This window comes from Trachurus trachurus (genome assembly GCF_905171665.1).
Source record: "Trachurus trachurus genome assembly, chromosome: 19".
In the NCBI taxonomy this organism is placed as follows: domain Eukaryota; kingdom Metazoa; phylum Chordata; class Actinopteri; order Carangiformes; family Carangidae; genus Trachurus; species Trachurus trachurus.
Window position 1 is genome coordinate 18,387,698 of NC_139913.1, and position 26,852 is coordinate 18,414,549.

The 26,852-nt window shown below is 42.7% G+C and overlaps 2 protein-coding genes across 3 annotated transcripts; one reads left to right on the forward strand and one right to left on the reverse strand.

The window, feature by feature from the left end:
* Window positions 1-290: 290 nt before the first annotated feature.
* Window positions 291-11,746, reverse strand: ubtd1b (ubiquitin domain containing 1b). Its single transcript, XM_083994973.1, has 4 exons — window positions 10,968-11,746; window positions 3,739-3,966; window positions 3,408-3,565; window positions 291-2,242 (listed from the first exon to the last, which is right to left on the reverse strand). The coding sequence occupies exons 1-4, from the start codon at window positions 11,047-11,049 to the stop codon at window positions 1,991-1,993; spliced, it is 720 nt and encodes a 239-aa protein (XP_083851099.1). The 5' UTR covers window positions 11,050-11,746; the 3' UTR covers window positions 291-1,990.
* Window positions 11,747-12,265: 519 nt separating this feature from the next.
* On the forward strand, window positions 12,266-26,681 carry mms19 (MMS19 homolog, cytosolic iron-sulfur assembly component). Of its 2 annotated transcripts, none has more exons than XM_083994354.1 (31): window positions 12,266-12,372; window positions 12,886-12,934; window positions 13,274-13,374; window positions 13,632-13,717; window positions 13,898-13,972; window positions 14,489-14,558; window positions 14,831-14,959; window positions 15,096-15,157; window positions 15,884-15,970; window positions 16,062-16,136; window positions 16,330-16,407; window positions 16,993-17,131; window positions 17,898-18,052; window positions 18,431-18,509; window positions 18,882-19,007; window positions 19,100-19,181; window positions 19,376-19,473; window positions 19,874-20,035; window positions 21,082-21,237; window positions 21,386-21,485; window positions 22,485-22,587; window positions 22,795-22,869; window positions 22,981-23,107; window positions 23,203-23,309; window positions 23,516-23,572; window positions 23,658-23,844; window positions 23,961-24,043; window positions 24,153-24,317; window positions 24,497-24,556; window positions 25,063-25,163; window positions 25,251-26,681. In XM_083994354.1, exons 1-31 carry the CDS (start codon window positions 12,285-12,287, stop codon window positions 25,279-25,281), a joined length of 3,093 nt encoding a protein of 1,030 aa, XP_083850480.1. In that variant the 5' UTR covers window positions 12,266-12,284; the 3' UTR covers window positions 25,282-26,681. The 2 variants fall into 2 exon arrangements, with proteins under 2 accessions (XP_083850480.1, XP_083850481.1); XM_083994355.1 differs by having other exon boundaries at window positions 22,798-22,869.
* Window positions 26,682-26,852: the final 171 nt, after the last annotated feature.

Genomic DNA, 26,852 nt, shown 5'->3' on the forward strand with positions numbered 1-26,852 from the left:
CAAAGCTTTTTCCATTCAAAACAATTATCTTTGCTGGACCACCCCGATCGGTCACAGTGCAAACACACTGACGTTGTGCTTTTCTGTACAACTATATAAAAGGAAAACTGCAGCCAGCCCACTGCTTAGTTAGAGACGCTTTGAACTGTCAGGCAACGCGGCTTGTGCAAAGACTAGGTGTGTTAACATGAAAGTACAGTGAATAGTCAACTGAGGAAAAGACACAACACTGTTACATATATTTTTAACCCTTTCTGATAAAATCTATAGGACTAGGAGTCATAGGACTGCAAGAGAGGTCAAAAAAGAAGAGATCAAAAGATCAAAGCTATGGAGGTTTATGCATCCTGATGGTAGCCCCTTGTGTGGTGTTTTGGCTCCTATGATAAAATATTACAAGCTTTTGTGATGAAATTCTTCCCCAAGCTGGGATAACCCTAGTGACATCATAGAGGTTATTTTCTCAGCTGTAAGGACGTTTTTACAGGCAAAGTACGCTAGTTTGTTCCCATCTAAAATTAGTGTATAGGCCCTTTAAATTATGCACAACTTTTAAATGACGCAAAGAAAATGAACTCCCTGTCCTGGAAAGTTTGTACTCCCAGATCCACTCATGACTGATGCTTAGATCTGCAGCTTTTCAGCTCATTGTTTTGGTTCACTGCTCCACACGGTCGCCTCCTCACGCCTCTCTCCCCCCCCGTCCCTCCCACATATAAAACCTGTCGGTAGCCATTTTGTGCCAAAACCGGCTCACTCTCACTCATCCGTCTGCTGGTGAAGAAAGTCAAGAACAAAATGCGACAAATATCTGAAACAACTGAACCACAGAGGACAGAAGGTGAGCCAATACTGGATTTACATTCATCAGGTGCCCCAAGCAACTGTACTGATTATACCAGGGCTGTGTTGTTGCCCCCTAGTGGTCTGGGGGATGGGGGTGGGGGTGGGGTTGGGGGAGGGGTCATTCACTGGTCAATAAGACCAATCTAAGACCATGACTTTTGCATTTCCATAAACAAAAAAAAAATGATATGATTGACCACAAAGCTATGACTTGTACACAAGGGAACAGTCTTGTCTCTACGAGCTATGTCAAAATTAAATGTATCACGTGGGTAAAATACACAATTCCTTTTGCCCAAACGCACACGTCAGCACCCACACACCATATGTTTTGTCAGCATGACTTGTGAAATCATTAAAAAAGGCAGCAGTTATAGCTTGGGTCAATCTAAGAGTTCCTGAATCTAACAAAAATACAGAAGGCTTAATCTAGTGGTAAAACTAGCATCTTTCAGGATATTTGACCCTTTTTTTGTTTTCATGTAGAAGGCACACAAACTACCACAAAAGTATAGTAATAATCTTCAAATGTGCAAAAAAGCTCAGATTACATTATTTCCTTGATAAAAGAAAAAAAAAGAAAATAGGGAAACAAGATGTTGGAGATCACACTCTCTGCCTTTCCCTCCTGTAGATGTGTGTGTGTGTGTAGGAGTAGAGGATTGCAGTGCAGTCCTGGGAGAAATGTGCTTTAGAACCAACACAAACACTTCTGCATTTCTTCCATTGGCACTTAGTTACCATTACCATAGTTAGTGCAGGAGAAAAAAGGGGCAGCGGCCAGCGGGTCCTTGCATGTGCGGTGTGTACAATGACAAAACGCACATTAGAAAAGGCTGCTCATTAGCATAAGTTCCGCTTTGATTTGAAAGGGTTCAAAGAGACGAGGGGAAGAGAATCTCCAGAGTTAGTGTGGTGACTCGAGAACAACCCGACGTACAAAAAGGGGGAAGAAAAAAAAAATACAATGACACGTGGTAGATGAAAGAAAGCAGCACTTTAAAGTTACTCCCTCATGTAGTTTTGTACCTCCACAGTTTCCGTCCAGCATCAGGAGGCACCTCTGGTCCTAAAGTGTTTCGCCACCCATTGCAAATCGCCTCTCCAGCTGCCCCCCCACCCCCCATCCCCTCTTTGTTCTTCGCTATTCAGGTGAGGCGGGCGATGGTTTGGGCGCTCGGAGCGCCTGCGGGTTGACGATGACTTGGATGACAAAGTCCTTCTGGATCTTAGTGTCTTGCAGCCGCGTCTTGTCCGTGAGCAGCTTGCCGGAGAAGAACCAGCGCTGGTGGGTGGCGTCGATGTCCTCCTGGGCCTGCAGCTGCTTCTTGAGCTGCCCTATGGAGTCGGCCATGCTGGCGCTGAGACGCAGGTCCTTACCCGTGGACAGTCGTACCTGCAGGGGAACACGGTTAACACTCATGTTTCAACTATAAACCAAAACAGGAACCTGCAAAACAGCCTGTTGTGTCTGGAGATGAGATTGCACTCCTCGTTTTTCACTTTCTGTCCCATGTGCGTGGGCCATCAACAGGATGAGTGTTTGAAAAACAAATCAGTAGAGAACAGCATAAAAGAATGTGTATTAATAGCTGCAAAGTGGTAATTTACAAGTGTTACAACATTTCCTTTTGAAGTCACTTTAACTACTTAAAATTTTGGAAGGTAAGTTGAGAGCAGGACAGGGAGTAAGTGAAACACCGACTGGAACCAGCTGCTAACACTGAGCATGTTTACATGCACAGAAATACTGATATTAACCTGAATAAGTTCATATTCCAGATAAGTCATGACAATGTCAACAGTCGGGTCAGAGTAAGGTTATTGGACACGTGAAGTATCACCAGCTTCGTCACATTATTGAGACATGTAAACACCCTAAATATTCCTACAAATATTCCCATATTTGCTCAGCAATCATGGTCAACAACATGCTCTGGTTTACAGCTGTTAAAGGGATAGTTCAACATTTTGGCAAATCTGCCTGTTGCCATAATCCCAATATGGTCATAGGGGTAGGGTTTGTCCAACAACTACAAAACGCTTGTTGTGACCTGCACATTCACCACACTATGAAATAATAATGTTACATTATTATTTCATAGCATGATGTGTCCCTGTGTAAAACAAAAGACACATGACTTTTTCAAAGAAAAGATGTCATTTCATTTTTGGAGGGAGGGAGAAACAACAGCCAGGCTTAATATTTGAAATGACTATTATGAAGTGTTGGGATGTGTGACACTGCAATGGGGACAAAGAACGCACCTGATGCGGCTACCACTATTAGTGTTATTCAGAATATGCTGATTTACATGTAAACAGTAATATTCCAGTAGCGTGAGTATGTAAACACCCTATTCAGAATATTGCCACAGCCATTATATGGACCTTACTCTGAATATGCTGTAAACATAGTCAACGTTAAAATAAGTTCTATATGTAATTGTGGTTCTCAACATTAAAAGTGGAGGTGTGAGTGGTTGGGTCCAGTCGCTCTTCAAGGCTCGATTCAATTAGAAAAACGAGATATGAAGTCTGTTCAGAGCTTGTTGAGGTACCTTGAGCTGGAATTCCTTTTTGGGTGCTACCGGGGGTTCGGGGCTGTCACTGGGGTCCTCGTCGCTGCGCTCTGAGATGAGGTTGACGGGTGGAGCCAGGCAGTAGACGGGCAGCTGGTAGCGATTCCCCAGTTCATCGTAACACTCTGTGAGGGTACCTGCAGAGGGGAGTGGAGGAGGAGGAGGAGGAGGAGGACAGTTCAAGCTCTAAATCTGCTGTCGAATCCAAAAATAATCTTCTGCTGATGTTTATCTGAATTTATGTTCTGGTTGACCGGGGGTGGGGGCGGGGGTCAACCTGCTATTTTCACTGTGCATGTTCCGTTCTCACCGTGTGGCAGTGTGATGTTGGCTCCGTCCACTATGGCCTGGGCCAGCTCGTGGTCGTTGCACTCCAGCGCCACAGCGGCGGCCTTCAGGGCGTCCCAGATCTCCTTACGGCCCTCGAAGGCCGGCGCCGTGTCCCAGAACTCGTCCCGCTTGCTCCGTAGCTGCCCCTCCGTCATCGGGTAGTCGCTCTTCCACTTGGGACGATCTTTCTTCAGAGGCTCATTACGTCCTGCGATGGAAAGAAAAAACCACAGAGGATTGTTACAGGTAGAGAAAATATAGAGGATTATCATCCACTTTAGACAATGAACAGGATTTGTTTTATTCAATTCTTAAACTTGAGTTTTTTTTTGTTTTTATTTTATTCCTTTGCCTTCAGGTCCATGGCAGCCTGTGAACTACCGTTTGCCAGTATTTTGTCAGAGGGATGTGTGAGATCTGGTGACCTCATTGTGATTCCTGCTGGCTTGTTTAGCAAAGTGCAATTTTAGCGATTTGCATGGCATGGGATGAAACCAAAACAGGAAGCGGTGAACAGAAACATACAAGATGGCATGTAAAGCCTGGGAACAGCAGTTAGAATACCACAATGACCGTGCAAATAAGGGACAGTGAGTGACACAAACTGACAAACACTGATATGTGCACGGTATAAAAAGTCTTTAAAATCTGACATTTACAGAGGGAGTCCTGTGTGTTTGCCCTGTGATGCCAAAATATTTGCACTTGGGGATGTGCACTGATTTTTTACACTGTAGGAGGAAAAACAAAAAAGTCAAATGGTGACGAGAGGAACCTGAAAGCACCAGGCAGGCGTACATTTATGCTATGGTTGCAAAAAAAAAACATAATGGTGATGATATGGGCAGATATTAAGTGTGATAAGCATTTTCTGTGTGAAATTCTAGTCAAGTTTCATTTCAAAAATATATATTTGATGATGTTATGTTTGCTGCTTCTTGTTCTGAACAAACACATCCCTTCGGATTTTGAGAATATGATTTGTTTGCCAGGGCATCTCTGTAGTAACACAACACTTATGGTGCAAACAATGCACAATAATGTTGTGACACATTTGACCTTCATATAATAAAAATTGCCTCCTCTAAGATTCATATCTTGCACTTTACAATATTGCAATTTCTATCACTCATATCTGTTAACAAACATGCCGGATGCATTGAGGCCCTGTTTTTTGATACTAAAGGTCAAAAACTCCACAGGTTGAATGATGATTACAGTACAAATGATTTAAGTAGGTCTCCAATGTTTGCCCGCACAACAGATTAATGTCTAATTACCATGGCGTTTCCGTAAATTCACATCCCGCTTTCATCTCCTGGCCGTCATAAACACAGCTGGCCTTCAGAGAGATATGCAGCTCGCTGTCACCAGAGACAGCGCACGCCCCACCCCGCCTCACCCCACTATGTCATCTGAATCTAAAATTAGGAGGTCATTCAGAGTTTGCAATATGCATGAAGCATGTGTAGCTTATATCCGCGTGGGTAATGTTACACGCGTTTCCCACCACTTAGCATTAACCCAAAACACAGCTGGGTCAGGGGGGAAGCGCTTATTCAAGTACGTAGACCAGCAACAGGCAACAGGCTAGCATCCGGAGAGCAACATGTCTGACCCTCATCTTAAATTCATAACATTTCCTGGCTGTGACAGATCACTGCTACTGGAGATGTTTCGACACGAGTGCTGACATTCAGCCTCTTCACTTCCTGTTGTCAGTATCCTCTAATGTCAGGGGGCTGAACGGGCTTAAGCTTCCCCCCCGTTCAAACGCCCGAGGCAGCGATGCCAGTCACCAGAGGAGCCGAGTTGATGGAAAACGGAGAAGAGCGTACAAGAGACAGCACGCATCCAAGAGGTTGCCTTTCTGTCAAACAAATTATTTATAGTGCAGGGCAGCGCCGGAGGAGTCATTTGTTGGACGTGCGGCGGTGTAGGATTAACACTTGGAGCGGGAGAAGGATCCCAACTGAGACGAACGGGTTTTCCTCACCGTCCTGTGCTTGTGACAGGATCCGAGTGTGTCTGTCACATTTTGGTCCGTATTCACAGATACAACACAAGTCACAAGCAAAACAACAACACAGGCCAGGTGGTTATTATGCAGTCACACAATAAACCAACCCCATGTGCTTCCTCCTTTCAAACAAGAAGCTTCGTCTCGCACCGTTTGTAATCTATGGTGCATCTCAATGAATTAGATATCATGGAAAAGTTTATTTATGTCAGTAACTCAACTCAAAAAGTGAAACTAATACATTATATGGATCCATTTCATACAGAATGAAACATTTATTGTCCTTATTTATTTAATTTATTTTAATTATAATGACTATGGCTTACATCTAATGAAGACCTACATTTCAGTGTCTCAAAAAATTTGAATATTACAAAAGACCATTTAAAAAAAATCATGTTTAATATGAAAATGTTGGCCTTCTGGAAATGGAAGATGTCTATCTACTATATGAACTCAATACTATTTGACTTGAACTACTGGAAAATGACTTTTCCATGATACTCTAATTTATTGAGATGCACCTGTATATCTGTCTACTACTGTGTATATGTGTTTATTCAACATACACGAGTCAGACTGGGGAATTTGCTATAATATTTTTTAATTTTAATTTTTAATTTTTTAAAGTATCTATTACAGTACTGCAAAAAAAAAGTCTCAATAGGGCTGCATCATATGCACACAAAAAAAATCATATTGTGTTTAGATTAGATATGATATATTATTGCAGTTTCGGTTTGAATGGTCTTTTGTTTGTATTTTAATAATACAGTGAAGTATTGTGAGCTACTCCTGTGATTCAAGCTCTAGGGTTTTACCGTCTGTCCCTTCCTACAGGGAGGACTGACTGACTGTTATTGACACTGACACACTCCCTGACATCTACAGAGGATACACTGTGGACACGCTGCACAGTCAGCACAAGGAGGTGTGGGAAAGTTTAATACTTAAACTGTTGTAAAGAGGTGGAAGCACAAAAAAAGTCCTGTTTTATGTAAATACCAGGGTCACAGTGGACAACGTGTATGGAAAAGCATGTGATTGATTGGAGCGATTGATTGATCGGCCCTTTGTTGTCAAAACAAAACAGAGCCGTGAATCAATGTCCGACAGATACATGAGCAGGTGCCACGTGCTGGGTCGTATATGTGAGTGTTAATGAAACAAGTCATAAACAAGGTATAAGGTTCATATACGAGGCGTCAGGCTGCGGCGCGTGAGGATACAAACACAACAGTCATGTGAGGCTCGGAGTCGTCGGAGGACTGTTGAAAGATTACCTGTTTCTGGGAAGAGAACGACAACACAACACAACACACACACAGTTGCTTTGGCCCCGTAAAGATATTTAACAGCCTCTCGCATTCCCCCGACATGAGGCAAATAATTAATGTAGGGTGTTTTCTGTGTTGCTCTTTAACAGCATTCAATGTAGAACATAAACTGGAGCGCAACGCAGGATGGATGGGAAGTGAACTCTTTCAACCAGACCAAGACTGGATCTACGTGTGGCTGCATTTCCGCCGGACAGATAAGAACATACACAAACATACGTTCCCACGTGTAGTCTGATCCTCACAGCTGGACGTCTTATCGCCGCAACAACGCATTTGTCTTTCTGCGACTACAGATAAAGTCGGCCTCTGTATCTTGACTCAGTCCTGATCTATAGCGTGGCTTTTAAAAACATCCTTCACTGCACCGGAAGGTAATTAAATTTCTCCCATTATTGATTTCTGAAGAAATACCTCTAGTGGACAGAAAGTCTCCCCTTTGCTTTAACTCACTCTGGAATTAAATGACTTTAAAGGGATAGTTCAACATTTTGGAAAATTGGCCTAGTGCCATAACCCCTATAGTCATAGCAGTAGGTTCATTACCTTTAATTGTTGGTGCAAGCTATTTTTAGAACGGCGGAGCAGAGCGGCCAGCTGCTCAGAGCTACACTACGGAGGCTAATGGGATTTCTTGGTTTCCCTCATCAAACTCACAATTGATCCAACAACTCCAAAACGCTTGGTGGACAAGTTGTGACCTGCACATTCACCACGCTATGAGATAATAACGGAACGTTATTACTACTTATTTTAGAGGTAAATTCATACAAAACTGCTGATGCGTTCCCATCAGGGGCAGTTTTTCCAGCAAACAGTCTCTGCATTTGCCTCTAAAACAACTCTGTCTCAAAACGTTCCGTTATTATCTCATAGCGTGGTGAATGTGCAGGTCACAACTTGTCTACTAGAGCGTTGTGGAGTTGTTGGATTGTGTATTTGATGAGTTTGATGAGGGAAACCAAGAAATCCCATGAGCCTCCGTAGCGTAGCTCTGAGCAGCTCGCGGCTCTGCTACGCCGTTCTAAAAATAGCTTGCACCGACAATTAAAGGTAATGAACCTACTGCTAAGACTATAGGGATTATGGCAATGGGCCAATTTGCCAAAATGTTGAGCTATCCCTTTAATCCTGTTTTCAAAGCAGCATATGAAATGTGACAGTGACGTATATTTGTATTGTGATGTATATTGTGTGCTCTTTTTGGACTGTACATACTGTATTCTGTGTGCAGATGGAAATGAGAAAATTGCTACAATGTTATGCAAAGCGTCTTACCTCAGTGACATCAGTGCCTCTCACAAATAAATTAAATGAACTCAAGTAAACAAGCAGCTCTGCTTCATAAACCTTCTCATCCATCTTCTCATGCGAACTCCGGAGAGGATACCTCTTAACTTTTCAGACACAGTGGACATGTTGTCCAGACTTGTTCTACTTCTACTACAGATTATCTAAACCAAATGTGGCCTTTTTTTCCCTTCTTTTTTTGTTTCATCTCTAGCCCTTTCAGTACAATTCAAAAATCAGAGCTGTTTTGTTCAAGGAAACTAAGGACGAACTCTTGGTTGAGGGCGGAAATGAATCCACCCATGCTGTGACAGATGAAGAGATGGCAGATTATTCCTCTGTTGTACCTGCTGCCTCTCACATGGCTGTCTGTACGAGGGCGTGTCCAGCAGCGCAGATGGAGTCGTGTTGGAGGAGCCGGTCAATGACGCAGCAGGACATGACATGACTTGTTCTTCACGGTCGCAGCCTGCTCTGGTGGGGAGTGTCTGTTGATACCGATCAGGGTGGGAAATTACCACGAACCGGCGCCAAAACCGCCGGCAATCTCAGCTGTGATGACTTTGACTTTAAATAGTCTGTACATCCGCCACTTTGGTAAGAAACAAAAATGGAAAACTTATTTAAAAAAGGGTCATGTTCTGCTCTGGAAATTAATCTATATTTGATGGGGGTTGTTTTCTGGGTTATCTCCAGGGGGACATGGGGTCAAAAAGTCTCCTTCATTCTGTGATCCAAATCTGGAGTACATGTTGAAAACATCCCGTCTTTGTGATGTAAACTGGAGACAATTCCAGCTGGAAAAAGACTAATTGAAAAACTTTCCGTCAGTGGGAAACAAAGGGACACAACCTGCGTCCAAATGAATAACAGACGCCAACTATCAAGGGAACGGCTGTGCCAAAGATGCAGGAACTCAAATATATTTCACTCTTGACTCTGAATCACCCGTCTACACTATTTTGCTTCAGGTAAAAATCGCATATTTCTTAACTGCTGAACTGACAAACTGATGTAAGGACTTTACTGCCACACCTCAGCAGGTAGCTGAACGTCTTTTTACATCAATTCCTGAACTTACAAATCTACAACTCCTTTCTTCACCCATTAAAACATTGATAATGCTCATATCGCTCCATCTGTCATAAAAGGTTGTGCTAAATATCACCGACGTTGTTGTCTGCGGGTCAAAACTATGCAGAATTTCAGACTGCCAATTCAGCTGTGCGGCGCCTGCGTCACTGAGTTTAGTCTGGTTATAAATATAACATTTACTCTCGCTAAGTGCTGAAGCAGCAATCCAAATTCCATCCGTCACTATCAAAGACAAGTGTAAAAAGAACAAAATGTGGCAGTTTGCCAGTGTTTATCTTTGGAAGAATGTTATCTTGCGGGGAAGGTAATAATGGACATGAACTCAAGTCCCTGATGTGAATAATCGGCACATCAGCAACTTCGGGGGGAATCAATGCGGCCTCCTCTGCTTTGCTGGCGGTTTACAGCAGGCACGGCATCCTGCTTGATCCCCGACTGCGCGTTCACATGCAGGGCGACCACGGTGCCACTTTTAAGATAGCTGCTGTTGACCCAGGTGGGATTAGAGCGAGGCTTGAAATTGCTGGGTGAGAAAATTGTCAGGTCTTCTCTCGATATAGGTGCAGTGTCAGCCAGGAGAATGTGGGTGCAGTGTAGGTGAGTCTGGCTGTACTCGGTGTTGAGATGAAACACCGTACATAGATGCTCAACTTAAATAGCACAGGTCTGGGACACCACAGTCAGAGCACTGGCCAAGAGAGGTGCGACAAGCTGGTGTATTGATGAGGCAAAGCCACTGTTAAGTCTGTGTCCAGTACAGGAGAAATGTAACTACACTTATATTTTCAACTCAGACTGTGTCGCTAGAAACTTCTAGAAACTGCCTATATCCAAAATTAAAACTGGTACCTGTACACGTCCTTCCCCCTTTATTTGCGCTAACACTTCCAACGTTTGTACCTGCACAATATGATCACTATCTAATCAACACACAGGCTGGGCCTTTGTATACACTTTGGTCCAAGCATGCATGCTGCTGATATGTGTTTCTATTTGCGTGAGAAGAAACGTGGTGCATTGTAAAATCAAATCCCTACTTGACTACAGAGTCCTGTTTTCTTCAGGTGCGTGGTTTTGCACCTAGGTGTAATTTACTATGTTTACCAGCAGCCAGAGTTTCCCCCACATCAAAACAAAGGTGAACAAGGAGGTGAAACCCAAGAACAAGTTGGTCACTTGAGATGCAGGAGTGGAATACATCTAAACAGTGCGAGTTTCAGGAACCTCTAGTAGTCTTTTTGTGCATTTGTTAGTAGATTTTGACACATATTTGATACTTTATCACCTTGAGAGATATGTCATGTGATGTATTTTGAGTTTATTTGCACTTAAAATTAATCCAAATAAGCAGGATAGGTGCTGTCAGATTCATTTTTGATCACAGCAGGTGAATTAATCAAGATGTGATTTCTGACACTGCATGAATACCAGTTCACTAACAAACACACACACTCACACACTTCTTACCTCCTCGTCCACCGTTCCTGGACGACCCTCGGCTCTGTGTGTCCTCCCAGCCCTCCCAGTATCTGCCCACACATCCTCCCATGGTCAGATGGCACACTGTTTATCCACGCGTCTCACCAGCTGAGCAGGGGGCCCATCACGGACAAAGACGGTGATGAACTCGGTCCGATGGGGCAGGAGGAAGAGGAGGAGGAAGGGTCGCAGCAGGTCCGGAGTTGCAAACCCGATGTCATTCGTGACGGCGCAAACGGGGGGAATCGGTGTCGTGTTTGATACCGCAGGACTGAGCCGTACCTGCGGGCTCGATGTGCGTTTTCTCTCTGTATCTGTGCGCTAACTTGTGTTTGGACACGACCCCAGACGATTCAAAGCTCGTGGCCCACACCGACGCTATAGGAGAGTTTGAGGTTGCCACACCGACAGCTATCCCTTACATCTGTTTTTAAATATTACGCTAAAACCGACAACATGGATGTTTCCTAACTTGCCTGTGAAGTTGAGTTAGTTGTGAATGTCGGTGTCCACAGCAGCAGCAGCGCACCTTCCTCGCTAACAGGCTAACAGGGCCAGCCAGCTAGCTACCTCAACATCAGTAAACACAAACTTCCGCGCACTCGTGACCACTTCCCCTACACGACGATTGTCTCCCAGCTGTGGTAAGGTGGTTACACTTTTCCCGCAGCCCTCAATGTACAACTTCAATCCCTTGATACTGTCTCCGGAGCTTAGCCGTTTAAATCCCCCCAAATCGTTACTTCCCTCCCTGCTGGTGAAAGGTGACTAGCGGCAGAGCTAGTAGCACCACCGAACTTTTTTACGCCTGAGCGTAAGCACGCATGCAGGTGTTGCGTTCCCGTACGTCAGGGTGTAGGACAACTATGAATGGACGACGAAAGTCTGATACACACAACAACGTTGCGTCTGTTCCGTGTGTATTGTTTCTTGTTTATGCGGATATTCATTAATTTAAAGAGGATTAAAAGATAATAATAACACAAAGTAAGCAAGTAAGTAAGAAGGTAGAACATGCACATTAGGAAAAGCACAGAAAATCCCACGTTAGCGAGGATGTTCTCTTTGTAGTGTTTAAAAATTCGGACAGTACCTGAAGGCAGCACCATTAACTAAATGTTTTAGTTTTATTTCAACCTCTAATACACTGCTAAATCTCACAAAAAAAGTCAGAATGCCTTCAATTCGACATGGTATTGTCCGTTACCGATTCGGTTTTTAAAACTTTATGTAAAATTTGCCAGTTTTGCTTCTCACGCCGAACTTTTGGCGCATGCGCAGTGTCATTTGAGATTCAGGGGCACGATGGCTGCGGATAGTGCCTTGCTGCTGTCTCTGGTGGAGGAATTTGTCTCGGGACTACAAGACAGCAAGGCCAAAGATACAGCGACAGGTAAATAAGTCTTCGTCTCATTTCCCCTGACATGTCTTCAGGTCGGTGCGGTGTGAATAAACGCCGTTGGGGGCTGCAGAGTTGCCGCCTCGACGATGCGCAACATTGCATGATGCTTAACTAGCTAACTTAGCGCCACAACATCCTGTGTGGTGTTACGACCTCATGACACAAAAAAACACCCGTTGCGCTTATAGTCTGCTTACTTTGTTTACTTCCTAACACATACTGAATATATTCCTAGTGTTTTATTGCACTGTCACATTAGTAGTGTAGTGAATTTGACCACTAGCTCGGTGTGGTCTAACCACATGCTGCTTGCTAGCTGCAGTGTTTGTGTCCGGCTGAAAGCATCCTGTCAATGAACTCTGTACCTTTGAACCTCGCCAAATGCCCCTAGTTAATCTGTAGATTACCAGAGATAACTCGTGTCAGGTCAGTTTTCTGTATGGGGTAAAATTGGTTATTGCACCAGTGTTATTAACAATTCACTAAATGTGTTTTTATTTTCAGGTGTCAAAGATGGACAATTCACAATACTGCAGCTGGTGGAGGCGCTGGGGTGAGTTGTCAGCATCCTCACAATAATAATAATTACACTGTAAAGCATGACAATGCTGCAGTCAATGTCGTGTTTCTTTGTCTTTGGATGTGGGAGTGAAGAGGTTTCAGAGATGCATGACATTAGAAATATCGAGATATCAAGACACAACATGGTTTCATGATGAAGTTCTAACAAAGTTAGTTATGTCTTTTGAAATAGCTGAACGTCACCTCCTCAAATGTTTATTTGATATGTCAGAGGCTTCTATAAAAAAGAAACCGCTAGACTCAATTTTAGGTGCATTTTAAATACTCCAAATACTCTTCATTTACTTCTGTATCTTTTTCTCGACTGTAGACTGAGTTTGACGAGCTCCCAGCCTCACACCCGAGCCAGAGGAGTCCAGCTGCTGTCTGAGGTTTTGCATGAGTGCTATGGGAATCTTACAGTGGCAGAAGGTACACATCTTTTTTCACTTTGTTATATTTTATTTTTCACTTCTCATTACTTCTTGGTGATTGTCTTGACCAACAGGCACCATATTTTCTGAAGGGTATTTGGAAACTGTCATGAATGAATGTATCATGGTGGAATTTGAAACATGGTATTTGCATGGAAAGCTCCATTTGCTATCAATGAATGGAAAAAAGGGGAAACAATTACCAATGTCATTATCAGTAACACATATATATATCCCTGTTCCTCTTCTCCATAGTGGAAGTACTGATTGCCTTCTATGAAAACCGTCTGAAGGACCATTACGTCATCACTCCACCTGTCCTGCAGGGGCTCAAAGCACTGGTGAGTGTCTGACTGTGATAGATTCTCAGTGAAAACATCATCTGAAACACCCGGCATTACATTAACCGACTGTTACATCTGCAAGTTGGTTTATGCTGGATAGTTACGAGAGTCATTTTTGAGAATTTTCAGATGACATGACAGCAACATGGACGTTGTGTGTGTTTGTGTTTTTTCCAGACAAAATGTACAGTGTTGCCTCCGGGCTCAGCTGTGTCCATGCTGAGGTCTTTGTTTCAGGATGTTCATGTACAGGTGAGTTTTGATGTTGTGTAACAATAAGATTTTATATTGAGTAAGTAACACTCACGTAAATCAAATATGATAATATCCAAGATAGTCATAAAAATAAAATACAATTAATATTCTGAAAATGTGAATTTTCACCTGTTCTCCTGCACAACTGCCATGCCTTCTCCAAGAACTTACCGTAGATAAAGTAAATACTTCCTCCTTAAACAACCAACCAACAGAACTTTCAGTGATACAAAACAAATCGTGATTCTTTTCTTGGATTTTTTTCAAATAAAACATTTATTAAACCGTGATAAAGTGGACAGTGAAACACAAAGTGATATTCATCCTCCACAACTCTTAGACAAAGTACACTCAATCGCTGTTCCTCAGGAATACCTTTATAAATTGCAGCAAGTTGGTTTAAATACATATAAATAACCCACCACCCCTCTTGTATTCATATTTTATGGGTAAACCTGATACATACATAACTGCTCTTATGTAAGCATTGTGGTTTTGTTCATTTTTCCTCAGTCTCTGATGCTGGCTGAGAGATCATGTGTCTACAACATGCTCATCAACCTCATGGAAACCAGGGAGGCCGGTAAGACGCAGGGTTTTCGTCCAGTTGTTTTCCAGATCTGTTTTCCAGTTCTTTTCTCCGTCTCATATAAAACAGTGAATCGGTTGAGTTTTAGTCATACTCTGTCTGACTAACCAGTCCCGAACTTCCTCAGATTTAGAGGAAGCGCTAAAAAAGATTTTGGTGGTGCAACTCCACCAACTTGGCAACTGTTCCCTTCATTTTGCAGCTTCTGTCATGTATTTAACAAACCTGAATAAATCTGGCTCCTCCCATTTTTGATGAATCCACAGAACTGAAAGGTCTGGGGGCCGACTTTGTATTTGGCTTTGTCCAGTCAATGGACGGTGAGAGGGATCCTCGCAATCTCCAGTTAGCTTTCCAGATTGCAAAGAACATCATCCACCGAGGCTACGACCTAGGTGAGAGAAAACAGCATCTCTCTCACTGGTGTCTTCATACTGTCTGTGTCTCTTTGACCTTTTACTCACCTTCTTCTAACTCTAACGGGGTATTTATCTATTTGACCTCCCGTTCATTTCCTGTTTGCTGTCACAGGTAAATTCACAGAGGAGCTGTTTGAAGTGACGTCCTGCTATTTCCCCATCGACTTCTCCCCCGTAAGTCCCTGTTTGCTCAGCTGCTTTGGACCAAGAGCTGATGAAAGCAACAGAGCGTAGCAGACAGAAATGTCATCAGCGACTTCCTGCCACCTCAGACGAATTTTGAAAACAAAAATACAGCCACCGTCTCCTCATCTGCTCACGCACGCACTCTCTACGTCACTGAGCATCACATCTCTGTGATTGTTTGTTGACTCTGAGGCAAACCACGGTGCTGCCGATATGACGTGCCGTGTTTTGTGTAGTATGGTGACTGTGATATGCTTTTATCACGTCGAAATCTTACAATGCCTTCTTGGTCTTTGACATGAATATTTTGTGGTTTAGTTAAGATTTCTTGTGTGATAGCAGTTGAAACCAAACTGAGAAGCTGCACAGAATGAACCATCCACCAAAGAGGAAGTGTTAGATTTTTTAACATGAATTTCAAACCTATTAACTTAAATCAATTGCACATTGGAATGATCAGGAAATTAATGTTTAAACATGGATGAAAATTATGTTTTTACAAGCTCCATTCACTACTAAGTTTAAGTTTGCATGAACAGGTAATGCTATTGTGATGCATTCATAGAATTTGCATTGCTAAGAGACACTAATTATTAACATGGAGAATGTGTCACTGCTGAGCTTCTCCCTGGTGATGTATTTATTACATTTGTGAATGTGTATGTTCATAAATGATTTCCCTGTGTTTTAATAACCATCAATTTTCCACCCCAGCCTCCCAACGACCCCCACGGCATCACCAAAGATGAGCTGATAGAGGCACTGAGGGCCGTCCTCAGCGGGACGCCTAAATTTGCAGAGGTGGGTCCATTTATGTTTGCTTTTTGGTGTAATGGACACGGTGTGAGCTGTATGAGTTGGTGTTCATGATCTGTTTGTTGCACCGTCACAGTTCCTGTTGCCTCTTATAATTGAGAAGCTGGACTCGGACGTTCAGAGCGCCAAGCTGGACTCGCTGCACACTCTGGTGAGATTCCTGAGCCCATTTCTAAAATATCCTCCCTTCACCATCCTGTGGTGTTGGAGAAAACAACGTGCTGCTGCTAAAATATGCATACATGTGTGTCTGATTAGTTATTTTGATCGAGTAATGTGCTGGTAAAGGGTTAGAAAAGTAAAAATTCAGTTTCAGAAAAGTTAATGAACTCCATATTTTGCAGACTGCCAGTGTGTCACAGTATGAACATAAGGACTGTGCAGAATTCCTGGAGGGACTGTGGACGTCAGTGCGCAGAGAGGTGGGTTTTATTAATATCAGAAGTGTTATTGTAGTGACTGTTGTACAAATGTGGTGTCTAAGCTTTATTAGTACATAAAATATTGAAGGTTTGATTTTGTGATTAGCGTTCGAGTGTTAGAGTACTAATATCAATACATACTTAACAACAACAAACAACTTTACAGCTGTGTCAACCAACTCTGGATCAGCAGTTTTAATCTCCACAGTGTTGATGTGATTAGTTTGTTGTTTGTCACCAGATGGCACCAGATTATGGCAGTAAGGTGCTGTACAAGTCAAAATCCTTAAACAAAAGAAGTGAGTGATGATTCATGTAAGCGAGACCAAAGTGTATGAGAAGAAAGGAACAGATGCAGTTGGTTGTGCATTTGAAATTCAAGTAAAACAAGATGGAGTCTTTTACTGTATGTCTTGTCTAAGACTTTAGACAAGACCCTCATGTTGTATGTAAAATAGCTTAACAAACTGATTACAGTTGTGCATTAGAATAACCATTTCCTTTGTTGTTTCACCATCCACACCAGAGTAAACAAGCTGCTTAGAGAGCGTGAAGTTAAATGTTCCTCTCATTGTTTGATGGCAGGTGTTTCAGACATCCAGCGAGAGGATCGAGTCTGCAGGCCTCGCTGCTCTTACCGCGCTCACTTCCTGTCTGTCTCGCTCAGTCCTCAACTCTGACTCTGAAGACGCCCTCAGCACCTTCCTGGACCTGGTTCTCAAAGGTGAAATGCAGAAATCTAACCTAAGTGCATACATGTTATAAAAAAAACAAATAAAAACACATGAATTAATTGATCGCATAAAATGCAAAATTCACTCGTTTTATGAAGTGACCTTGGATGACACTAAAGCAGCCGAAATAGAAAAGACTTAAACTGACTTAAATGTCCTGATGCAATAACAGTGCTGATGAAGTGAATGTGTCAGCGCTGTGGTAATGGGAGGGTTCGCTGCAGTGTAGCGCTGCTTGTACAGATGGGCAGGAAATTATCACCACAATGACTGTTCACACATTCACAGTTAAATGTCTTGTCAACAGTCTTGTGCTGGTTGGCTGAGAACCACCAAGTACCACCAAGACTGTTAACCTGTCAATATGACATTTAACGTATGTTTTTGTTTTCTTTCCCTACAGTTCAGTGGATATTAATTTAGTGGTGCAGACAAACGTATATAAAATGTCTACTTTATTATATCCACACCCTCCAGCCAATCAGAATCCAGAAATGTCCTCAGGGAGTTGTTCTATTCAGGGCAGTAAAGCCTTTAAAACAGAATGTGAGACACTGAAGATCAACACTAGATCCAGAGGTTTTTAGTGAGAGCTGCCTTTTCTGGCCCAGAAAGTCTCTCTACTAAGAGTTTACGAACACTTTACAACTTCAATAACACACCCATGACTCGGCAGCTAAACAAGGAACTAAACTTTCTCCTCAGTATCTCATCTACAATAAAAGCCCAGTGTTGTTATTGATGATGTTGTTTCAGACTGTAAACATCACCTGTCTGAGCCGGACCTGAAGCTCGTGTGGCCCAGCGCCAAGCTGCTGCAGGCCGCCTGCAGCGCCTCCAACAGGGCGAGTCACATCATAACAACGGCTGTTATGCCCTCTCTCATCGAGCAGTACAACAGCAATTCACAGGTAAATAAATAAAACTGAGATATATATATGTTTATTAGCTTAATTTAAACAATTTATAGCTGTTTGATAGGATGAGTTGAGCTTTTACTTTTACTTTCTGATACAAGTTTGATTTTGAGTGCGTTGACTTTATTTGCATGCTTCAAACATTGTAGTTTTTGAGGAGGTGGGTGTGCACTTAAACCCATTTAGGACTGACCACCTCAGTGTAAAAGAATTAAATCTTAAAAAATGAGAGGAAGAGAAAGAAAATATCTAAAATTAGAAAACAAAGACAACAATTCTACTGAATATCTACACTGTGGTTTTTCATGCTTATTTCCTGGTCGGGGCAACTTTATAATAGACAACAAAGGCTGACTCTGTCCTCTCTAACAGTGTTCCCATAGACGGACATTACTGGAGGTGGTGCTGCGATTCATCCAGTCAGTCAAAACCAGCCAGTCGTTGGAGAATGGTGAGTGCTTCATTCATCAGACAGCTCAGTGTGTCAGATCTGCTCCAGGCTGTCAGGTCATGTCTGACCTCCCCCTCTTACAGCTGGCTCTTGTTCTATTTTCACAACCATAAAAAATGTAGAAAACATCATTAACCATCAAATCATAGTTCCTCCATTTGTGAGGGAGGAATATCAACAACATAACAACATGTAGTTTAATCTCTTAACATTGAAGTTTGTGCATGTTTATATTGTATTAGTATTGTTTTCATCACTGTATATTTATGTTCTGTGACAATGGAGACAAGGGACAGAGTTAACTTTCCTCAAAGTCTGAAACAAACTCCAGATTTTAACTCTGTGTCTCCGTGTTTCTTCCCTGCTCATCAGAGGAGAGGGTGCTTCTAGCCTTCCGCGAGTCTCTGTGCAGCATGGTGTTTTCAGCTCTGACAGAGAACAACTCCAGTCTGCAGATCACAGCCACCTCTCTGCTCACCATACTGGCCCAACAAACAGGTGAGAGGCAGTAAATCACTTCAATTTACAACACACAGCAGAGTCAGAAATTCAGCACCCGTCTCAGGTGTTACTCACACTTTCTCTCTCAGGTCTGCTGTTGGACTCGGACATTGAGCGGGCTGTTGATCACCTGATCGGTCTGTTGCTGAAAGAGGAGGATGACAGAGTCAGGTCAGCTCAACTTTCATCTATTAATCATTTGATTCCTTTTTTTGCTACTTTCCTGTTTCTCTCTCACACACAAAACAATGAAACAGAGCAACAGCTTTAAGCTTCCGTTCCCTTTTTATTTTTAACAAAATCAGGACATTTCAGTTGAACTAAACACTGTCTGTGTCTCTATAACGTCCTGTCTGTGCCTCCAGCCTGGCTGTGGTAGAGTGCACCGGAGCCTTAGCAGAGCTTCACCCAGCAGCCTTCATCACTAAACTGATCCCTAGGCTAAAGAAGGAGATGTTTGATGGTAAGTGAAAAGCCTTGACCAAAAATAGACATGTGGACACGCAGTATGGAAAATGTAGAAGCACTCTACATATGTTGACATGTGTTTTTTGTTTGAAGTACTTGAAGGAATTTTCCTCAATTAATCACAGTTGATTTTCTATTTAAAACTTGTCAATGTCAAAATCTCTTCAAATTAAGAAACAGTTCTACACTATTTAATATTACACTGTTTTTTTAGATAGTTTTTTTATTATTGTGTTTTTCTTATTGCACTGACCGTCATGTTGATGCACTCTGTGTTAATATGAGGACAATAAATCTCTAATCTAATCTCTAATTACAGAATCAAGACTGGCATAAACGATTTTATAAAATAATGAAATACCCAATAAACCTCTTTCTCTTCTCTCTCTGCTCAGAGCCCATGGATCAAGACAGCAACAAAGTGGCTTCGGAGCAGCAATCCCATCATGCAGTGCGTCAGCGGTGTTTGTCCGCTCTGGCTGCTGTGTCCACCCAACCCAGTGTTGTACGGGAGAGCACGCCGGTCCTCCTGGAGGTCCTCAGCTCAGCACACACAGGTGATCCGTCTGCACAGATGTTGAGTTTTAGTACTATAGAGGTTTATCCACGACCACATAAGAATGGTATTGTTTATTCATAAATTGCTCTTCTGGAAAATTGATGGTGGAGTGAGACAGGAGGTATGATACTTGACAAATGATATATAACGTGTTGAAGGGATAGTTCAACATTTTGGCACATTGGCCCATTGCAATAATCCCTATAGTTTTAGTAGTAGGTTCGTTACCTTTAATTGTTGGTGCAAGCTATTTTTAGAACGGCGGAGCAGAGCTGCAAGCTGCTCAGAGCTACGCTACAGACGCAGATGGGATTTCTTGGTTTCCCTCATCAAACTCATCAAATACACAATCCAACAACTCCAAAACGCTCTGGTGGACAAGTTGTGACCTGCACATTCACCACGCTATGAGATAATAACAGAACGTTATGAGACAGAGTTGTTTTAGAGGTAAATGCAGAGACTGCTTGCCGAAAAACTGCTACCGACGGGAATGCGCATCAGCGGTTTTGCATGAATTTACCTCCTCCTAGCTAAAAATAGCTGGCACCAACAATTAAAGGTAACGAACCTACTCCTACTGTAAGACTATAAGGATTATGTCAATAGGCCAATTTGCCAAAATGTTTAACCAATCACTTTCTGTATAAGTGACTGTTAGCTGACTCTTCAAATCTCCCATCTTCAGTGTGCCAACATGAACTGTCTTGTATAAATTCAATAGGAAACTTCATATGAGTAACACTTGTTTTTTGTCTTTATTGATTTAAAAAAAACAACAACATAAAAACCCTTGAGCTGAAAAATGCAACACTGTACAAGAATATGAACATAAATACCAGATCAGCCCATTCCTCCTACCCTCCCCTTCTGGCCTGACTTCCAATTACTACAGAATAAACATTACCTCGACACAAGGAAGAAAATATATGTAGAAGAATTAACAGATAATACATTATTAAGACCAAAAACATAAGAGCAGAATAACAGTATCATCAGACAGGATATATGAAACTGCCAATGAGTGACACTTGTCGTTTTCAGGCAGCGTGGGTTTCTCAGTAGAGGAGGTGGTGTTGGCGTGTCGCAGCCTCCAGAGGATAGCGGAGCAGGTTCAGGACACAGAGGAGACGGGACAGTGCTTCCATGATGTCATCGTCCCACGCCTGCTCTCACTGGCGCTCCAAGCAGCTCTGCAGGGTGAGCAGCTCTTCCTAATCTCTCATCCTCCATCCCAGCATCAGATATCACTAGAGGAGTCTGACCGTACCTGGCTTGTGTTTAACGGTGACCTCACACCGCCTTTGTTTCTCACTGTCACCACACTGGTGAATGTTTTTCTTTGCAGGTGACGGTTCCTCTGGTCGTAGCAGCCCTCTGGTAGAGGAGGTGGTCCTGTCTGCGATGGTCCCAGTCATCAGCACATCCTGCTCCAGGCTACAGCCAAAGTCAGTGCAATCTCTCTGCTGCTCTTTCTGTCTTTGTTTTTCCTTTTTCAAGAAGACTTGTGTAACAACTCCCCTCTCTGTCAGACATCAGTAACACTCTCTCAAGAGCCAACAGCATCGTTAAGGACAATATAGACCCCGGTTACCACCTGTTTGAACTTTTACCATAGGGGCCATAGGTCTATCAAATCCAGAACCACTAGATTTACAAATAGCTTCTCTCCCAATGCCATAATCTCATTTAACAAACACAGTAAATAAAATCGGTCCACCTGTTTGCCTTATGCACAACAGCACCTGCACTTCATTTATTTAAGACTGTCCTTTGATTGTTCTCTGGTCTATTTTATGTCACATTTATTATATTTGTTGAATGCACCACTGTGGAGTAGCGCTCTCAATCTCATATTTTAATGTGCAATGACAATAAAGGCTTTCAATTCAATGCAATTCAATTCAAGTCAGTTCAGTTCAATTCAATTCAGTTCAAATCAATTCAATGCTGCAAAAAGTTTATCCCTATGATATTTGATTGATATTGTATTTTGGTACAACGTCAAAGTACATGGCGAATCTATAATCCATAGGATGAAGACCTTAATGAAGTTCTGCAGAGAGTAGGTTTAGAAAAGGACAAATGCTACAACAGTCTTTTGCATTTTAAACCCAGATCACATTCATACGCTTCATAATTAAAACCCTACTCTCTCTATTAATCTTGCAGCCATTCTGTCTGAAGAACTTGTGACACTGTAAACAGTTGTGAACAAGCCGTTTTGAAAACCTTTTGATTGTTTATGTTTATGATTCTTAAATCAGTTCTCCGATCTTTTCTCAACCTTGCACTTGGGAAACCTTAAATATTTTGCATCAGTTTCCTGTCTGTGTCTCACTTCTCTGTCTTTGATGCACTTTGATGTTTTTTGCACTGATGTGATGTAAAAAGCATGTTTCATGGGGTTTGTGTGGTTTTCCTCCCGGGGCGATTGGTGTCATCAGGCTGGCGGGACAGACGGCGTCGAGGGCGGTGTCTCTCTTCCTGGACGGAGACGTCTCCTTTTTGCCTGACAACTCCTTCCCCTCACACATCCAGCTGCTCAAGGTCTGTTTGTGTAGAAATGTGTGTATACAAGATGTTTGCTTTAAAGATTGTCTCCTTCTATTTTGGTAAAAGAACAAATTTGTTGTTGTCAACTGTATTGCAAAATTTAAATACGGATACCTACATATTTTATATTTCAGAAACCTTAATTAGAGGTTATTTTTTGAAGGATTTGCGTAATGATTTTGTGTAATGTTTGTCCTGAAGCAGCAGGGGGACTCATGGAGCCAGTCTCAGATGGTTTGCCTGCTCATCGGCTGCGTGTGTTCGTTACCTCGCAGTGTGAGTTTCATCTTCAGCGCCTTTTTACATTTTTACTGAAAGTCTTAAAACTCACTGCTGTGTTTCCTGAAGCTGTGTTGTGACGTGTATTGTGATCCGTGTGCGGTCAAGGTGGAGGTGCCCCGGATGGACCAGCTGCTGTCACAGCTGGAGGAGATGAGCTGCACCTGCAGCCACCCGCTGTCATACACCTCTGCTGCAAAGTGCTTCGCTGGGCTGGTCAACAAAAGATCACAGGGTCAGTTTGATACAGGGACAAGTTTTATTGGAGAAACGTAGAGCTTCATCTTGTCAAATAGAAACTTAGGATTTCTCTTTGGGTTTTTTCTGCAGGCGATTCTCTCGACAGTCTGATTCAGAGCACGATGAAAAGAGTGTGTAGAGAGCTGGAGTCCACATCCTCCGCTGCACACACTCAGGCATTCACCCTCATAGTCTGGGTAAGACTTACTCTGTTTCATATCTGTCTGTTGGCTGCTCATTTTTTGCATGATTATGATTCACATAGAAAATATGGAAAGGTTTAATTCAATTTCATAATTTTTTATTGTCAGATGTCAAAAAATAAATATAGCTAATTTATAAAATAACAAAATTATTTGAGTATAAGAGAAAGACAATGCAGTGAGTTTGTCTTTGTCTCCAGGTGGCCAAAGCTTTGCTTCTCCGATACCACCCACTGTTCACAGCACTGACTGACAAGGTGAATAATGATTTCCTTTATTTAACACTCCTTATCTGAGTGCTTGAATAGCATCACAGACAAAATGTGTGTGTGTCTCTTGAAGCTCTTCTCTCTGCTCGACGATGCTGACCTGGGTCCGATGGCAGCGGACAGCTTCTCGCTGCTGATGAGCGAATCCGCTGACGTTCTGAACCGCGGTTGCCATGCCGACGTCCGCATCATGTACCGCCAGCGCTTCTTCAGCGAGAATTCCGCAAAGTTGGTTCAGGGCTTCAATGCTGCGCCGCAAGGTATCGAGCCACAGCTCTGCAGAGTTCAGTGTTTACAGGAGACATTGACAGACCTTGTTTTTGTCCTACTTTCATTACACGCAGTTAATGTTACACATTTTCTGTCTTTTCTCCAGAGAAGAAGCCCAACTACCTGAAGGCTCTGTCCAACATCGTCAATAAACTGCCAAAGCAGGTTCAAATCACTGAGCTGCCAGCGGTGAGTAAACAGGAAGCTGTTCATGCATAAACAGCACTTACGTAAGCTGCTGTAGACAGCGACCGTCTGCTGGCCCAGTAATAATGTGAACGGTCTTGTCTCTGTCCAGCTCCTGTCTCTGCTGCTGGAGGCCTTGTCGTATCCCGATCAGGGCGTCCAGCTGTCCACCCTGTCCTGTCTGGAGCCCGTCCTCATCGACCCACTACCAGCTCTCATACAGCAGCTGGAGGCGCTGGTCAGCAGGCTGCTGGCCCTCATCACCAGTCCAGTCATGGTCAGTGAGACGCTGAACTTCTGACTGATCTCTATTCTCATTTTTATTCTCAAACAGAAATATGTTGTGGCATAACACTGGGTCTTTATCATTCAGACGGATCTGTCCATCATACAGCATGAACCTGTTCATTAGTCCCAGCTCTTGACAGCATTTTGTCTGTTTCTTGCTCCTCACAGAGCGTCAGGATCGCCTCACTGCGCTGCATCCACGCTCTGTCCCGCTTCCCTGAACATGAGGTAAAACTCTAAACATGTTTATGTGTGAAAAACCTTGTGGTGCGGTTAAATATCAAATGAGAGAGTCTCTTCTTGGCCAGTATGCAAGTATAAATAATCTCGGAGGGAACTTTACTCAAGAATTTCACGTGAAATGCTCCACCCCATATATTCCATTAACTTCCATTCAATCGATGTGGATTCTTCATTCAGGTAGTTTGAGGTACATAGTTAGGTCAAGATTTTTTTTGATGAGTTGTGATTTTCTGAATAATATTATTATAAAATTTTGAAACAGAGTAAACCTAACCTATTGTCTCAAGTTATTTTATGTCAACAGTGGGTATTGACTCTATAAAATCATGTCACACACAAAGCCTATGAATAAAATACAGCATCTTCACCTAAAGCAAGTGCTGTAAGCGGATAAGTTTGAGCTGCTGATGCCACGTGACAATACAAAATTTTATAAAACCAAAATTGTGATTGCAAAAGAAAAACCGTCTCTGATCACTTGTATGTTTCAGATCATGCCGTTTCGGGCCCGCGTGCTGCGAGCTCTGGCTCAACCTCTGGACGACAAGAAGAGGCTGGTGAGGAGAGTGGCAGTTGAGGCACGAGCAGAGTGGTAAGATATTTACACTGCTACAATACTGTCACTGTGTTTACGGTTGGATCTGTGTGTCAGCTTGTCTCTGACTTCTTTTCCTCACAGGTTCCTTTTAGGAAGTCCTGGGGGAAGGTGACTTTACTCCTCAAACACAACCCCTGTGTCCCTTTCGACCCCTTCAACCCCCCGACACAGTTGAGAGCCTCAGTCTCCAGGATCAGAGCTGTGCAGTCCACACACCAGCTCTCATTAACCCCCCCCAACACACACACACACACACATCCTTCCCTTATCCACTCTATGGATCTCCCAGCACCCCCTCTTGCCCTTCCTGCTCTCATCTCTTTAACCAGAATCCCTCCATCTTCCACCTTCTTTCCCTTTTTACCGAAAATGCTTTTTGTTCTGAGCACTTCTATCTTTATAAACGCACAAGTAAAAGAACATGGACTGACTGTGGAGCATAGTCTAAGTTAAAAGATTGAAAACAACTAGTTTATTAATATTAATGTGTAACCCCACATTACATGTACATTGTTGTCTTTTTTTCTACATATCACAGGAAACTGGGTTGCGTGAAGACATTTTGGTCATGTGTACTAGTTCTTACTTACTGTCAATCAGTCATATGAACAGCTACAACAACAGGATGTAGTCATGATGAAATGATGAAAGATGAGTTGCCGCAGTTTCACCAAATAGAACGTCTCTGGTTTCACCAGCTGAGTTTCTGGCTTATGAAATAGTAAAAGAGAATAATGAACAAGTGATCAAACCTGATCAAATTCATAGGATCTAAAATTCAAAATGACTTCAACACACTCTGCATGTTTCAACTCCTGTATGAAGAGAAAAAGGAAACAGTACATATAATCAGTGGAAGAGTCACTGTGGTGCTGGTGGAGTGATCTCCTGACCTGTGGCGGCAAACATTTTCTCTTTTATAAAACTTTATGACCATTTAGAGAACTGGGACCACAGGAAAACATCACTGGATACAAAGACGTGGACTTGAAGCCAAATGAAGCACTGAACCCAGCAGGCACTGACAGCCTTGTATCTTCTCATCTGGATGAATGTGTTTACTGAGCAGCCGTGTCTTAGCAACAGCTGGCGTGTTTGATTTCTGTCACTGTGGTGCACCGGCCCGGGTGGAGTTGTAGCGACAAGGGAAAATGTGGATGTGCCAATCACCCCTCCCCCACCACCACCACATCCCCCGGTTGCTCATAGGGCGACAAGAATCAAGCACCTCTACGTGTATCACGCCTCCACTGACTGGGTGAAATTTTAAGATTAATTTTTACAGAATTAAATATGTGTTGACGTTAAAATTCATTAATGATTGATTGTAAGTTATGTGAAGTTTGTCCAACATCTGCCTTGTATCGGCTCAACAAGTATTGTTGCTATATCGCAGTTAATGTTGAATCATTTCATTAAGGTTGGCTGACTTCGGACCTCTCATCATGGAAGCCAAGGAAATAGACAATATTTAAAACGTCTAACTTAAGATGTCATTAAAACTTTTCTTTGTAATTACACTAAAGCCATCTGTCTTTTTTTGTGCTTTTTGCCTTCAGGACAATAGAGATAGACAGGAAATGGAGAGGTAGAGAGAGGGGGAATGACATGCAGCAAAGGGCACACTGAGGGATTCAAACAGGGGCCAGCTGCAGCGAGGACTAAACCCTGTATATGGGGCGC

What these genes read in the sequence shown, in the direction of transcription:
- ubtd1b (XM_083994973.1), bottom strand. Translation starts at nt 11,049, where the DNA reads ATGGGAGGATGTGTGGGCAGATACTGGGAGGGCTGGGAGGACACACAG. An exon ending in CAGGAACGGTGGACGAGGAG is followed by an intron (nt 3,967 to 10,967) that starts GTAAGAAGTGTG and finishes TTTCCATCGCAG; the next exon opens with GACGTAATGAGCCTCTGAAG. An exon ending in AAAAGGAATTCCAGCTCAAG is followed by an intron (nt 2,243 to 3,407) that starts GTACCTCAACAA and finishes GTTCCCCTGCAG; the next exon opens with GTACGACTGTCCACGGGTAA.
- mms19 (XM_083994354.1), top strand. Translation starts at nt 12,285, where the DNA reads ATGGCTGCGGATAGTGCCTTGCTGCTGTCTCTGGTGGAGGAATTTGTC. An exon ending in GAGGAGGATGACAGAGTCAG is followed by an intron (nt 19,182 to 19,375) that starts GTCAGCTCAACT and finishes CTGTGCCTCCAG; the next exon opens with CCTGGCTGTGGTAGAGTGCA. An exon ending in TGTGTTCGTTACCTCGCAGT is followed by an intron (nt 22,870 to 22,980) that starts GTGAGTTTCATC and finishes TGTGCGGTCAAG; the next exon opens with GTGGAGGTGCCCCGGATGGA.